We start from the raw sequence: 15,137 nt of genomic DNA on the forward strand, positions 1-15,137 counted from the left end.
GTCCCGTGTAAGCCACAGACGACTTGCGCTACTCCCGTAAATAAACACTGTGGAAGGGAACGTCCTAAAACATGATCACAAAGTCCTTATTGATAGAAACATAAACACAGTGTTCTGGGGGACATCCGACATCTTAGGCCCAGTTCCAAGGTAAACTATGAGCTGTCGTCACAAATGCAAGGCTACGGGGCCACACCCATTAATGTACGGGCCCGGCTTAACGAGGCTATTTATGTCCACATGTATAAAATGATCCTTTCGACGCTAATTATACAGAGTGGCCGATGGGAGAAATTATGACACACCTCTTTTCCAATAAGTGTCACCCCTCTGTATGATGTAACCCTCACCGAGAACTTGGAGTGTGAAAAGGTCCCTATGGGATGTCAGCGCTGGCAGAGGGAGACATTTATTCAATTATGTTTCCACTGCCTCTCCCTGTCTGCCCCGGAGGTTACTACCAGCTGCAATATGCTAATGCTGCTCCAATCACTTTCGGCTAATGTGGTTGGGCATACACTTGGGGATATCAAAGAGGATAGGAATTGATCCACATTTTCAGCCTTTTTTTTCAATGGACAGTGGTGAGGAGAAGAGGGAGGAGTATAGGGGCTTTCTGTGGAGATGTTTCTTGGAGAGAGCGTCTCCCATTTCTACATCCATCATCCTGCTCACCCGGAGAAGGTCTGAGGGAAACAGGATGAAATGTTACAAATTAGCTTGTCTGTCTGTGGCAGGCTGCTGTGGCTTCTCTGCTTAATTTAGCTGTGAAGAGAGAGACGCCCATTCAGGCGCCCCGAGCCATGAGTCAGGACCTGATCCGTGAAGCAGTGCGTGCCTCTGCGCGTGTGTTGAACATGTCCTCCATCTCACACGATCACTTCAACCAAGGCTATAAATTCAGATCTATGATCATATCTCACTTCTCGTTCAGAAAGCCTCGCATAAAATGTTTTCAATTTTGCAAATTGGTTTTCAGAACATGTCCATCTACGGTAATATTGAACACTGACATCACTAGGCAACACTCTGACATCCCATAATACATCAACCTCTTTTAAGTGATGAAAGTCACCGAAACCAATAAATGACATTTAATAAACAGGGAAGATCACTTAGAACAAAAACAATATTTGTAACGAAGAAACGTAACGTATTAAACAGATCAGATCGGCTGTCGTGCGGAAAAGAGTTCCCATCTGTTCATTCTCTATCTATGTTACATTTCTATCTGCAGTGCTCTGGACATTGTTCTCAACTGAACAAGTGGCCTTCACCTTTCTCAAGAACACAACATCAACACAACAGCAGCTGAATAGAGGAATATTGTACAGTACACACTTCAGATGTCCTTGCCTTGAGGTTTCTCCCCATATCAATGTGCACACTGTGCACACATGTACAATACTGTTGACTGTGGAGGAAAAGCTAGCTGGATGACTAAACAATGTCATTGCACAGTGCACTCTCCTACCCACACTCGTGATCGTGCCAGTTGGAATGTTAGTGAGTTCCACAGAATTGAATTGCACTAAGTGCAAAGTTGAGAGAAGACAGGAAGGATATCTTGATATCATTAGGTTTTGAAATCTTATTTCACACGGAAATGGTGTGGAATGTAACATAAACCTTTGTGAGTGGTGTAAGATTGAGTCAAATTGATTGACTGATGGCTGGATTGCTGCATCAAGTCAATACAGGTAACACTGGCCATTGTTTTGGCTAATGTTACAGTAGTGGCAGATTCTGATGAAAATACACACAAAGAGACAAGCATAAGGCACCAATGTCATACCTTACACTCTATAGCAGCTCTATATCAATGTAGGGAAGCGAGCTCTAGTTAGCTCAGTGTCAGCAGCTCCTAGATCATTCTAACCCTGGAGGGAAACACCTCACTACAGGTGAGGTGTTACTAGCTGCCGGTTTGATTCAGGCCCTGCATCGTTCCACTGAACCTGACGAAGCTGAGAGTCAGTAAAGACAGCCCTGTAATCCAGCCATGTCCAAAGTAGGTGGGGAGGAATCAGGCCCAAAGCCTTTTTACACATGACTGAGAAAACACGGTCATGAGAGGCAAGAACATCGCTGCTGGGGTTGTGCTCTCTGTGCAATTGGGGATAAGAGTGGGAATGAGAAATCGAGAGAGTGGAAAAAGAAAGGGCGAGAGAGAGTGTGAGAGAGAGAGAGCGAGAGAGCGAGAGGGAGGGAAACCTAATAACTGGAGTATGCTGGCCTCTAGTGCCAGACTTAGGCTATGTTTATGGTTATGAGAATATAATTGAATTATAGATAATGAGATAAGCTATTTTGCAGATCTTAGATAGTGGTTGTAATATGATTAATAGGGTAGGATTGATATCAAACTGGAGAGATGCCCCTGATGAATTCACAGAATAGATTTGGTATTACCGGAGATAACCTTTTTCAGAATAAACATAATTCTTTAATAGAGAAGTATTTTCTTTTCCAAAACACATTCAAAACACCTGTTGAGGTAAATTACTATTCTCTTCCAAAACACATTCAAAACACCTGTTGAGGTAAATTACTATTCTCTTCCAAAACATTTTCAAAACACCTGTTGAGATCAAATACTATTCTCTTCCAAACACATTCAAAACACCTGTTGAGGTAAAATACTATTCTCTTCCAAAACACATTCAAAACACCTGTTGAGGTAAATTACTATTCTCTTCCAAAACATTTTCAAAACACCTGTTGAGATCAAATACTATTCTCTTCCAAAACACATTCAAAACACCTGCTGAGGTGAAATACACTCAGCGTCAGAGAAGTTTGAGCAGTGTTCTCTCAGAGTTGTCACTATCTAGGTTTTGTATGTAAATATTTATAGCCGTTCTCCCACAGAGATTAGCCTAGCGGTGCCAGCCACCCGGCAGCACCAACACAAGGGCTGGTCAGGTTTAATATTCAAGCTCTGCTTCCCTCTCAGCTCGACCGCCTGCGATAACACAGCTGAGTCACCTGAGAGGAGCTGGCTGGGCCTGCTGTAGGGGCAGCCATTTTGAGAACAGTTTCTGCATCACATCATTTTGAGAACTGTTTCTGCATCACAGTTTCTGCATCACAGTTGTGCTACTCAGAACTGGCCCGTGTGGAACTTGTCCTTAGCAACAACAAGGTAAGCTGCCTACATTTTAAAGGAAGTTTCTAACTTCCACATCACATATAAACCTGACTTTCCATGTATAGAAAATCATAGAGGGATTTAATTAGGACTTTATTTGAAGTTATAGTTTGATAATTTGTGTAGACGTTAAGCTTACGTGTCAGTTTATTGTGAGCCAAAGGTAAGTTTTAAGCCTCTTTTGTCTTGTGAGTTGTAGCAGGTAGAAATGTAGAAATGCACAGTTTAAACCAGAAAGCAATTTTGTTTTCTCCTTTTTTGAGTTGGAAGCGAGGAGCTGGAAACAGCATGTTCCCGCTGAGAACCTGAACTGTTTCTGACATTGACTGCACAATGTGATAAATGAGTTTTCCTCAGACTCCTGTGAGGGAGAGGCTATTTATGTGCTGTAAAGAAAAAGTGTTTCACAAACATTCCACCACAGTAATTTTCTTTCTCAAGATCAAACATTCTTGTGGAGCTCTATTTTTAGCTGACCTATAGTAACATATCTGTGCCACATCATTATAATAAAGAGGGGTAAGTAGAACATGATGTCATATAGGGAAAAATAAGCGATAAACTTTAACACCCATTTTCTTGCACTAACACTCACACTTTTTTCTACACTTTTAGCAAAGGGTTCAAAAGGATTCTTTGGTTGGCCCCATAGTAGAACCCTTTTTGGTTCCAGGTAGAACTCTTTTGGGGTTCATGTAGAGCCCTCTTTGTAAGGGGTTGTACATAGAACTCAACCCTCAAAGGGTTCTACCTGGAATCAAAAAGGGTTCTTCAAAGGGTTCTCCTACAGTCCCAGTTAGTATTAAATAGAATGTTACAGCCCCGTCTGCCTGTGGGGAAAACAAGCTGTGGTTACCTAGGTTACCCCATTGGCTCACAGCAAAAACTTGACCTTTTTCAGACACTATTTTCTTGTTGTCTGCTTGTTTTAGTCAATTACAAAGCTACATTTAAGAAAAGTATGTCTAAAGATGACTTTTCAACATTGCCTGTTCTAACGCGTTCTCGTAGAAAAACAAAATCTTTTAGGGGTTCCCTCATGACCCTTTTCATGATGGTGCTAGCAGCCACTCGAGTGAGTGAGTGAGTGATAACTACCTACCAACTGGAACATTAAGCTAGCCAAGACCAACAACACAAACAAATTGACTACACAGCCAAGCAAAAATTATTTAAAGTAATACTTAAGTTGTTTTTTGGGGTATCTGTATTTTACTTTACTAATTATTGTCAGGATTCGAAGAGTGATGGGTAGCAGAGGATTCGGAAAAAACATTTATTCCGGAACAATCACAGCGAACAAAAGAGGGTAAAGCAAACAAGCCCGCAGGAACACAGGCGGGCTAACTGAACTTAAATAACCCCAACCCAAAACCCCAAACAAGGAACAGGTGAAACCAATTAGACCAAACAAAACGAAAAGGGGAAAAGGGATAGGTAGCAGCTAGTAGACCGGTGACGACGACCACTGAGCGCCACCCGAACGGGAAGGGGAGCCACCTTCGGTGATAGTCGTGACAGTACCCCCCCCCCCCCCCCTTCCCCGACGCACGGCTCCCGCAGCGCGCCGACACCGGCCTCGAGGACGACCCGGAGGGCGAGGCGCAGGGCGATCCGGATGGAGGAGATGGAATTCCCTCAGCATAGATGGATCCAATATGGCGTTGAGAGTCCAGCACAGCCCGCACAGTGTACGTCGGGGACCCCTCGATGTCCAGAGGGGGTGGAGGGACCTTCCGTACTTCACCTTCCTGCAAGGGACCAGCTACCACCGGCCTGAGGAGAGACACATGAAACGAGGGGTTAATACGATAATACGAAGGGAGTTGTAATCGATAACACACCTCATTTATCCTCCTCAGGACCTTAAATGGCTCCACACACTGCGTTTCCAGCTTCCGGCAGGGCAGGTGGAGGGGCAGGTTTCGGGTCGAGAGCCAGACCCTGTCCCCCGGTGCGAACACGGGGACCTCACTGCGGTGACGGTCAGCGCTCCTCTTCTGCCGTCCACTCGCCTGTCTTAGTCATTCCTGGACAGCCCTCCAGGTCTCCTCAGAGCGCTGCACCCACTCCTCCACCGCAGGAGCCTCGGTCTGGCTCTGATGCCACAGTGCCAGGACCGGCTGGTAGCCCAACACGCACTGAAACGGTGACATGTTGGTGGAGGAGTGGCGGAGTGAGTTCTGGGCCATTTCAGCCCAGGGAACGTATCTCGCCCACTTCCCTGGCCGGTCCTGGCAATACGACCGCAGAAACCTACCCACCTCCTGGTTCACTCTCTCCACTTGCCCATTACTCTCCGGGTGATACCCCGAGGTCAGGCTGACCGAGACCCCCAGACGTTCCATAAACGCCTTCCACACTCAGGATGTGAACTGGGTCCCCGATCAGAAACGATGTCCTCAGGCACCCCGTAGTGCCGGAAGACGTGGGTGAACAGAGCTTCTGTAGGGCCGTAGGGAGACCGGGCAACGGGATAAGACGGCAGGACTTAGAGAACCGATCCACAACAACCAGGATCGTCATGTTTCCCTGACACGGGGGAAGATCAGTGAGGAAGTCCACCGATAGATGAAACCATGGCCGTTGTGGAACAGGGAGGGGCTGTAACTTCCCTCTAGGCAAGTGCCTAGGAGCCTTGCTCTGGGTGCACACCGAACAGGAGGAGACATAGAATCGCACGTCCTTAGCTAAGGTGGGCCACCAGAACTTCGCACTGTCCTCAAAATCCCCGGGTGACCCGACGAGGGTAGACTATGAGCCCACCGAATAAATTGGTCACGGACAACAAGCGGCACGTACCTACGACCCTCCGGGCACTGTGGAGGCGCAGGTTAGTGCCCGCTCGATGTCCGCGTCCACCTCCCATACTACCGGTGCCACCAGCCTCGCAGCCGGAATGATGGGAGTAGGATCGATGGACCGATCCTCGGTGTCGTAGAGACGGGACAGCGCGTCGGCCTTAGTGTTAAGGGAACCTGGTCTATACGAGATCATAAATCTGAATCTGGTGAAAAACATGGCCCACCTTCAGTCTCCTAGCTGCTCGGATATACTCCAGGTTACGGTGGTCAGTCCAGATGAGGAAAGGGTGCTTAGCCCCCTCGAGCCAGTGTCTCCACACCTTCAGGGCTTTAACCACAGCTAACAGCTCCCTGTCCCCCACATCATAGTTTCGCTCCGCCGGCCTGAGCTTCTTCTTTGAAAAAAGCACAGGGGCGGAGCTTCGGTTGGGTACCCGAGCGCTGTGAGAGCACGGCTCCAACCCCAGCCTCGGACGTGTCCACCTCCACTATGAACGCCAAAGAGGGGTCCAGATGCGCCAACACCGGAGCGTCGGTGAACAGCGCCTTCAAACGGAGGAAAGCTCTGTCCGCCTCTGCCGACCACTGTAAACGCACCCCTCTTCAGCAATGAGGTAATTGGCAAACCCTAAGATCTGCTGCACCTCCTTTACTGTGGTCAGAGTTGGCCAATTACGCACAGCCTTGACGTGGTCACACTCCATCACCACCCCCGAGGTGGAAATGCGATAACCCAGGAAGGAAACGGCTTGTTTGGAAAACTCACATTTCTCAGCCTTAACGTACAGGTCATACTCCAGCAGCCGCCCAAGTACCTTGCGCACCAGAGACACATGCGCGTGTGGCGGAGTATATCAAGATATCGTCAATATACAACACCACACCCTGTCCGTGCAGGTCCCTGAGAATCTCGTCTACAAAGGATTGAAAGACGGCTGGAGCATTCTTTAACCCATACGGCATGACGAGATAATCATAATGGCCAGATGTGGTACTAAACACGGTTTTCCACTCATCTCCCTCCCGAATACGCACCAGATTACACATGCTCCTGAGGTCCAGTTTCGTGAAGAACCGCGCTCTGTGAAATGATTCCACCGCCGTAGCGATGAGAGGTAGTGGGTAACTAAAACCCACCGTAATGGAATTGAGACCTCGATAATCAATGCACGGACGCAGACCTCCCTCCTTTTTCTTCACGAAAAAGAAACTTGAGGAGACGGGTGACATGGAGGGCCGAATGTACCCCTGTCCCAGAGCTTCCGTGACATATGTCTCCATAGCCAACGTCTCCTCCTGGGACAATGGGTATACGTGACTCTTGGGCAGTGCAGCGTTTGCCTGGAGGTTTATCACGCAATCCCCCTGTCGATGGGGTGGTAATTGGGTCGCCTTCTTCTTACAGAAGGCGATAGCCAAATTGGCATCCTCAGCGGGAATGCGCATGGTGGAAACCTGGTCTGGACTCTCCACCGTCGTAGCACCGATGGAAACTCCTACACACCTGCCTGAACACTCCTCAGACCACCCCTGGAGAGTTCCCTGTCTCCATGAAATCCTAGGATTGTGACTAGCCAGCCAGGGAACCACCAGCACCACCGGAAAAGCAGGTGAATCGATAAGGAACAGACTAATCAGCTCCTTATGATCCCCCTGCGTAATCATCTCCAGTGGAACCGTGGCCACCTTGACCAGCCCTGACCATAATGGTCGGCTGTCTAAGGAGTGCACGACCTCTGGGCGAGTCCGCGATCTATAAAGTTCCCAGCTTCGCCTGAATCGACTAGCGCCTTGTGCTGGAGAGAAGGAGAAAATTTGGGGAAACAAATGAACCATAGTTTATGGTGCGGGCTTCTGTCAGGCTTCTGGGGCGGCAGGGTAGCCAAGTGGTTAGAGCGGTGGATTAGTGACCAGAAGGTTGCAAGTTCAAACCCCCGAGCTGACAAGGTACAAATCTGTCGTTCTGCCCATGAACAGGCAACCTACTGTTCCTAGGCTGTCATTGAAAATAAGAATTTGTTCTTAACTGACTTGCCTAATAAAGGTACAATAAATAAAAAAGGATTTGAAGAGTGATGTGTGTGGAGTCAGGCGCAGAGGATTAGGAAAAAACATTTATTCCGGAACAATCACAGCAAACAAAAGAGGGTAAAGCCAAACACAGGTGTAAAACACTACAAAATGACAGGACACTCCTGAACCAAAAAACAGCAAACAAGCCCACACGAACACAGGCGGGCTAACTGAACTTAAATAACCTCAACCCAAAACAAGGAACAGGTGAAAACAATTAGACAAAACGAAAAGGGGAAAAGGGATCGTATACCGGTGACGAGTGCCACCCGAACGGGAATAGTCATGACAATTATATTTTTTAAAACTTTTACTTCTCTACATTCTTAAAGAAAATAGTGTACTTTTTACTCCATACATTTTCCTTGACACCCAAAAGTACTCGTTACATTTTAAATGCTTAGCAGGACAGAAAATGGTCTAAATCATACACTTACCAAGAGAATATCCATGGTCATCTCTACAGCCTCTGATCTGGCGGACTCACTAAACACAAATGCTTAGTTTGTAAATGATGTCTGAGTGGTGGAGTTTTAAGGAATTTTAAATGATTTATACTCATACATTTGATACTTAAATATATTTTAGCAATTACATTTACTTTTGAAACTTAAGTATATATTTTTAACTTTACTTACAGCAAGTAGTATTTTACTGGGTGACTTTTACTTGAGTCCTTTTCTATTAAGGTAACTTTACTTTTGCTCAAGTATGACAATTGGGTACTTTTCCCACCACTGTATACAGTTGTAACTAGTGAGTGGAGTTACAAACATACTATACTAAACAAGTTAAATGTCTTACCTGTGATTAAATGTTTTCCACACACATGGCTACGTGTAGCCTCCTTGGACACTAGGTCCACACATTTACCACGCCGAATAGCCTGAAGCCACAGCGCTCTTCTTGCAATATCTATTTCCCTATGTGGGAGCGTTGCGAACCGTAGGTAGAGATTTTTGACCTGGTTACATTGAACAACACAGCAGCTTTTCGGCATGTTTTGTTATTTCTGTATAACAAAAAATTGACAACGAAGTTGGCTCTTTTACAATGGCGGTCAATGGGAAATAATGTTTGTTTTCCCCATCTTTTGGTCGTAGTCGAGGGGAATTCCTTCTTAGTACATGAATATCGACTTGGACTATGGGGACACCTGAATAACTATTTTAGGTTCTAGATAACACCTTTTTTTCGAAGAGTGTCGCACTGCTTTGCTGATAGCTACTTTATTGAGGAAAAATGTACTTACTAAGACTTTGATAGGTGGTTGTCTCACCTAGCTATCTTAAGATCAATGCACTAACTGTAAGTCGCTCTGGACAAGAGCGTCTACAAAATGATTCAAATGAAAATGTAAATACAGGATTAATTGGTCAAAATGTTAGTCAATATCAACAATTATTACAAGTGTGAAAAAATACACAGCTTACATATTCAAAAATGCTAAATCCCTATTACAGTAGACCTAAGCCTGTTTTGTTTTTTGTTCCTTTTTGATTCACACAGTTCCTCTACGACAAGAAAATTAACTTCATCTTTCATCAATGATTAAATAAGCCCACTGACTGTATATCAGCCCATAGCATGAAAAACTGGAGTAAGATATTCAAGAGCGGAGACCCTGAGAGTGTGGATGGGAACTCCTCTTCGAAGAGGATCTCCTCGAACAATGGCCCAGCAGAGCTACCTCAGAGAAACTTTGAGGATAACCTTTCACATGATGCAAACTCCACTGCCCACTCATCCATCACTCCTCCACATGTACAAGGAGAGGGTGATGGTGAGGACGAGGGGACCCTAAAGGGCAGGTTGAGAACCCTCCTCATCCAATCATGGGGCAGTATTCTCCACAAATTGGGGAAAGGTGATGCAGACTCTGATCTGAGCTTCAATGGGGTCAAGATTGTGCCCAATGGGTCCAGGGTGAGTCCACCTGTCAGCCCAATAATAGAGAGGAGGTACTGGGACACTCAGGACTCATTGGGGACCTCCAGCAAGAGTTCCCGTAGGCCCTTGTTGAGGGACAGTCCCATAGACAATGACCAACTACATTATCTTCCAGAGGAATCAGAGTTGACCAGTATCCATCCAGCTGAGTACTATGCGGAGAAGGTGGAAGTCTACAAACTTAAGTACTCCTATATGAAATCCTGGCCTGGGTTACTAAGACTCCTGGCTGGTTTTGAACTTCTCTTTGGGGGTATGGTCCTTGCCTGTGTCTGTGCCTACATCTATAAGGACAGTGAGTGGTCGAACGCCTATGGACTGTATAACAATAGTCATGGCACGTCGGGGAACTCCTATAATGGACCCATGACTCCATTCGTGATGGCGGTGGTTGGGGTGACGTGGATTGTAACCATCCTCCTACTGGTGATAGGGCTGACCATGTACTACCGTACCATTCTCCTGGACTCACCCTGGTGGCCGCTCACAGAAGGCATCATCAACGTCGCCCTGTTCCTCCTCTACATGGCGGCTGGTATCGTGTACCTGAATGACCTCAAACGTGGGGGGTTGTGTTACATGACCATTGGCATTAACCCCATAATGTCCAGCCTGTGTCGGGTTGACGGAGGACAGATGGCTGGCACGGCTTTCATCTTCATCAACATGCTGATGTACCTCATCAGCTTCCTGGTGTGTCTGAAAATGTGGAGGCATGAGGCCACCCGCAGGGAGATGGAGTTCTTCGAGAGCCAGGTAGGTGGTTGACTAATGGCATTTCCATTGCCCATTGGCAACAGAATGGGCAATAGAATGGCCACTCTTGAGAGGCACATTGGTTTAAGGCACTGCATCTCAGTGCTAGAGGTGTCACTACAGACCCTGGTTCGATTCCAGGCTGTATCACAACCATCCGTGATTGAGAGTTCCATAGGGCGGCGTACAATTGCCCCAGCGTCGTCCTTTTTAGGGTTTGGCCGGGGTAGGCCGTCATTGTAAATAAGAATTTGTTTATGATTAACAGATTGGCCTTGTTAAAAAAAAAATGTAATAAAAAAATTGCCATCTGGAAGTTGTTATGGGACTGGTGTCAGATCAAGCTGTTTTTAGTGGAATGAGTAAAAAAATGCCATAGATCTCAAAACAACAGCAGAAGGAGTAGCCAAATAAGTTTTTCAATTGAAGACAACATTTAGAAAAATTATGATTCTCTACCATGTGTTTTATCTCTGTAGGAAGACGAAATACATATTATTGATAAAGTTGAACAATATAGTTAAATATATACAGTACCAGTCAAAAGTTTGGACACACCTACTCATTCAAGGGTTTTTCTTTATTTTTACTATTTTCTACATAGTGAAGACATCAAAACTATAAGATAACATATATGGAATCATGTTGTAACCAAAATATATTTCAGATTTTAGATTATTCAAAGTAGCCACCCTTTTCCTTGATGACAGCTTTGCCTTGATGACAGCTTTGCACACTCTTGGCATTCTCTCAACCAGCTTCACCTGGAATGCTTTTCCAACAGTCTTCAAGGAGTTCCTACATATGCTGAGCACTTGTTGGCTGCTTTTCCTTCACTCTGTGGTCCAACTCATCCCAAACCATCTCAATTGGGTTGAAGTCAGGTGATTGTGGAGGCCAGGTCATCTGATGCAGCACTCCATCACTCTCCTTCTTGGTAAAATTGCCCTTACACAGCCTGGAGGTGTGTTTTGGGTCATTGTCCTGTTGAAAAACAAATGATAGTCCCACTGATCGCAAAACAGATGGGATGGCGTATCGCTGCAGAATGCTGTGGTAGCCTTGCTGGTTAAGTGTGCCTATAATTCTAAATAAATTACGACAGTGTCACCAGCAAAGCACCCACACCTCCTCCTCCATGCTTCACTGTGGGAACCACACATGCAGAGATCATCCATTCACCTACTCTGCATCTCACAAAGACACGGCGGTTGGAACCAAAAATCTAAAATTTGGACTCATCAGACCAAAGGACAGATTTCCACCAGTCTAATGTCCATTGCTCATGTTTCTTGGCCCAAGCAACTCTCTTTTTCTTATTGGTGTCCTTCAGTAGTTGTTTATTTTCAGCAATTCGACAATGAAGGCCTGATTCACGCAGTCTCCTCTGAACAGTTGATGTTGAGATGAGTCTGTTATTTGAACTCTGTGCGTCACAGTCTGAGGTGCAGTTAATTGCTGCTTTCTGAGGCTGGAAACTCTAAGGAACGTTTTTTTTTTTACCCTTATTTTACCAGGTAAGTTGACTGAGAACACATTCTCAATTACAGCAACAGCATGTGGAATAGTTACAGGGGAGAGGGGGGGGGGGGGGGGGGTGAATGAGCCAGTTGAAAGCTGGGGATGATTAGGTGGCCATGATGGTATGATGGCCAGATTGGGAATTTTGCAAGGACACCAGGGTTAACACCCCTACTCTTATGATAAGTGCCATGGGATCTTTAGTGACCACAGAGAGTCAGAACACCTGTTTAACGTCCCATCCGAAAGACAGCAATGTCCCCAATCACTGTCCTGGGGCATTGGGATACTTTATTTAGACCAGAGGAAAGGGTGCCTCCTACTGGCTCTCCAACACCACTTCCAGCAGCATCTGGTCTCCCATCCAGGGACCAACCAGAGACCAACCAGGACCAAGCCTGCTTAGCTTCAGAGCAAGCCAGCAGGGGGATACAGGGTGGTATGCTGCTTCTGGCTATCTTATCCTCTGCGCCATAAGTAACTCTGGGTCTTCCATTCCTGTGGCGGTCCTCATGAGAGCCAGTTTCATCATAGCGCTTGATGGTTTTTGCGATTGCACTTGAAGAAACTTTCAAAGTTCCTGAAATGTTCCGCATTGACTGACCTTCATGTCTTAAAGTAATGATGCATTGTCGTTTCTCTTTGCTTATTTGAGCTGTTCTTGCCATAATATGGACTTGGTATTTTACCAAATAGGGCTATCCTCTGTATACCACCCTTACCTTGTTACAACACAACTGATTGGCTCAAACGCATTAAGAAGGAAAGGAAGAAATTCCACAAATGAACTTTTAACAAGGCACACTTGTTAATTGAAATGCATTCCAGGTGACTACCTCATGAAGCTGGTTGAGAGAATGCCAAAAGTGTTCAAAGCTGTCATCAAGGCAAAGGGTGGCTACTTTGACGAATCTCAAATATGAAACATATTTTGATTTGTTAAACACTTTTTTGCTTACTACATGATTCCCTGTGTTATTTCATAGTTTTAACGTCTTCACTATTATTATACAATGTAGAAAATAGTAAAAATAAAGAAAAACCCTGGAATGAGCAGGTGTGTCCAAACTTTTGACTGGTACTGTACATAACTTCACACAGTTGCAATCACCATATCAGGCAACATGAGGCAGGTTGTTTTTACCCTTTCATCACAGTGTACATGTGTCATTGGATGCTTTGGAGTTGTTGCATGATACATAATTCTTCAACTTTGGCTTCAGGAGCATCTGAGGTCCATCTCTGTTGCCCAGACCAAACCTCCTCATCCCCAGACCAAGAGGATTGTGTTTAAGGATGAGATGGACAGCTCAGTAAGGGCGACCAAACGCCTGCACATCACAGATTTCCATCAGGAGGAGCCAGGCAGCCGGAACAGAGCCAACCCCACAGGGTATGCCGAGAAGCCCAGAGTCGTCGCAGACTATATAATGTGAGTGAGAGGATTTGCCTAATATCCTGAAACTGATTTTGGGTAAGGATGTGAGGCTCTCGTGCTGAGGTACACATGGAGCAACAGGAAGTGCTCATATTTGGTTCAATTGTACGAGGTGCAATAATGATATGTAATAAGACATTATCTAACATAGCCTTGTGTCTTACCCTATCCCTTCAGTAAATATCCAGAAATCTTCTCTATGGAAGAAAGGGAAAAATACAAAGCTGTTTTTAATGACCAGTATCAGGAGTACAAGGACCTTCACAAAGACATCAGTACCACCTTCATGAAGTTCAGAGAGCTGGATGCCATGATGGGCAAACTCCTCAAAGATGGAAATAGTCATGAGGTGAGTGATTTCATCTAACTGCAAATCTGGGCCTGAGCCTCGATGGTGTTTTCGATCTCACTATGATATGATACCCCTTTCCTTTTCTCTGGAAGTGTAACGACACTTGAACTCAATATATATTTTGTTATCTCATTGTCACTGTCACTGAGCAATGAGAGGTACAATCCATTCCATTCCATGCCCTGCACAAAGGCTTCCACTAAAAATAGCATGTGACATCTGCAGAATATAATTTTTAAACATGAATATCTTTCATCCTTTTAACCAATTTAATTGTGGGTGTTTTTTCTGTCCATGATCTAGGAGCAGAAGAGAATCCAGCGGATTTTGAAGAAGTATGAGCAAAACAAAAGTGTATGTGGTGAATGGAGACCCCTAACATTCCACTCACGCTTCCTCACTTACGCTGAAACAATTTCGAAAATCATTCAGCAGTCATTTTAACGTTCAACTGAGATGTAGTAGAATTGTTACTGTTGTGTAAACACCCAGGTAATATTTGCTTTTTCAATAAAGCTGCCCATTCATGTGAATAATATTGCTGCTACTTTGAAACGGGGCCTCTAGATTTCTCATTTAACACCGCTTACATTACAAAAAGAATCAGGCTGTGGAGAAAGATGCGAAGTGATGGAGCTGCAGTCAACACGATGTGTGTTTATTTTTGACTTCACAGAACCCTGCCTTCCTGGAGAAGAAGGGACGCTGTGACTATCTGAAAGCTAAATTAGGCCACATCAAGAACAGGATCCGCAATTTCGACCAAGACAGCTTGGCAAAGGGTCGGACCTGAAGAAATAACACACAGAAGGAACAAAAGGACCATCATTATTCTGTTCCTGTCACGCCTTTGATTGTTTCGTTATTTAAGCACCATTTGTTTTTGTTGGTGTGTTGTTTATTTAGATTTCAGCAAATGTCTGTACAAATCAGTAACTGTGTGTTGTTCCATTATAGTCTACAACATGTTTTGTGCTACTGTAAAGATTGCTTGCCCAGAAATATTGTCAGTGAGTTTCAGTCGTGGAGTGAATGAACTCGTAAACCAACCCAGAGCGCAATTGTGTACCTTTGGACTTTTGTGGACAATGC

The 15,137-nt window shown here is 45.2% G+C and overlaps 1 protein-coding gene across 3 annotated transcripts; it reads left to right on the top strand.

Annotated features, from left to right (window-relative positions):
- Positions 1-2,947: 2,947 nt before the first annotated feature.
- Positions 2,948-15,041, top strand: LOC110508922 (MARVEL domain-containing protein 2). Of its 3 annotated transcripts, none has more exons than XM_021589835.2 (6): positions 2,948-3,145; positions 9,538-10,734; positions 13,479-13,687; positions 13,871-14,042; positions 14,349-14,380; positions 14,722-14,843. In XM_021589835.2, exons 2-6 carry the CDS (start codon positions 9,616-9,618, stop codon positions 14,762-14,764), a joined length of 1,575 nt encoding a protein of 524 aa, XP_021445510.2. In that variant the 5' UTR covers positions 2,948-3,145; positions 9,538-9,615; the 3' UTR covers positions 14,765-14,843. The 3 variants fall into 3 exon arrangements, with proteins under 3 accessions (XP_021445510.2, XP_036822968.1, XP_021445509.2); XM_036967073.1 differs by having other exon boundaries at positions 2,949-3,145; positions 14,349-14,406; XM_021589834.2 differs by having other exon boundaries at positions 2,951-3,145; positions 14,349-14,399; positions 14,722-15,041.
- The last annotated feature ends 96 nt before the right edge of the window (positions 15,042-15,137 follow it).

This window comes from Oncorhynchus mykiss, chromosome 28 (assembly GCF_013265735.2).
Source record: "Oncorhynchus mykiss isolate Arlee chromosome 28, USDA_OmykA_1.1, whole genome shotgun sequence".
Taxonomy (NCBI): domain Eukaryota; kingdom Metazoa; phylum Chordata; class Actinopteri; order Salmoniformes; family Salmonidae; genus Oncorhynchus; species Oncorhynchus mykiss.

Excerpts from the sequence above, each read along its gene's own strand:
- LOC110508922 (XM_021589834.2), top strand. The coding sequence starts at position 9,616 with ATGAAAAACTGGAGTAAGATATTCAAGAGCGGAGACCCTGAGAGTGTG. Across the intron at positions 14,043-14,348 it reads AAGATGGAAATAGTCATGAG|GAGCAGAAGAGAATCCAGCG; the intron begins GTGAGTGATTTC and ends TCCATGATCTAG. Across the intron at positions 14,400-14,721 it reads AGTATGAGCAAAACAAAAGT|AACCCTGCCTTCCTGGAGAA; the intron begins GTATGTGGTGAA and ends TTGACTTCACAG.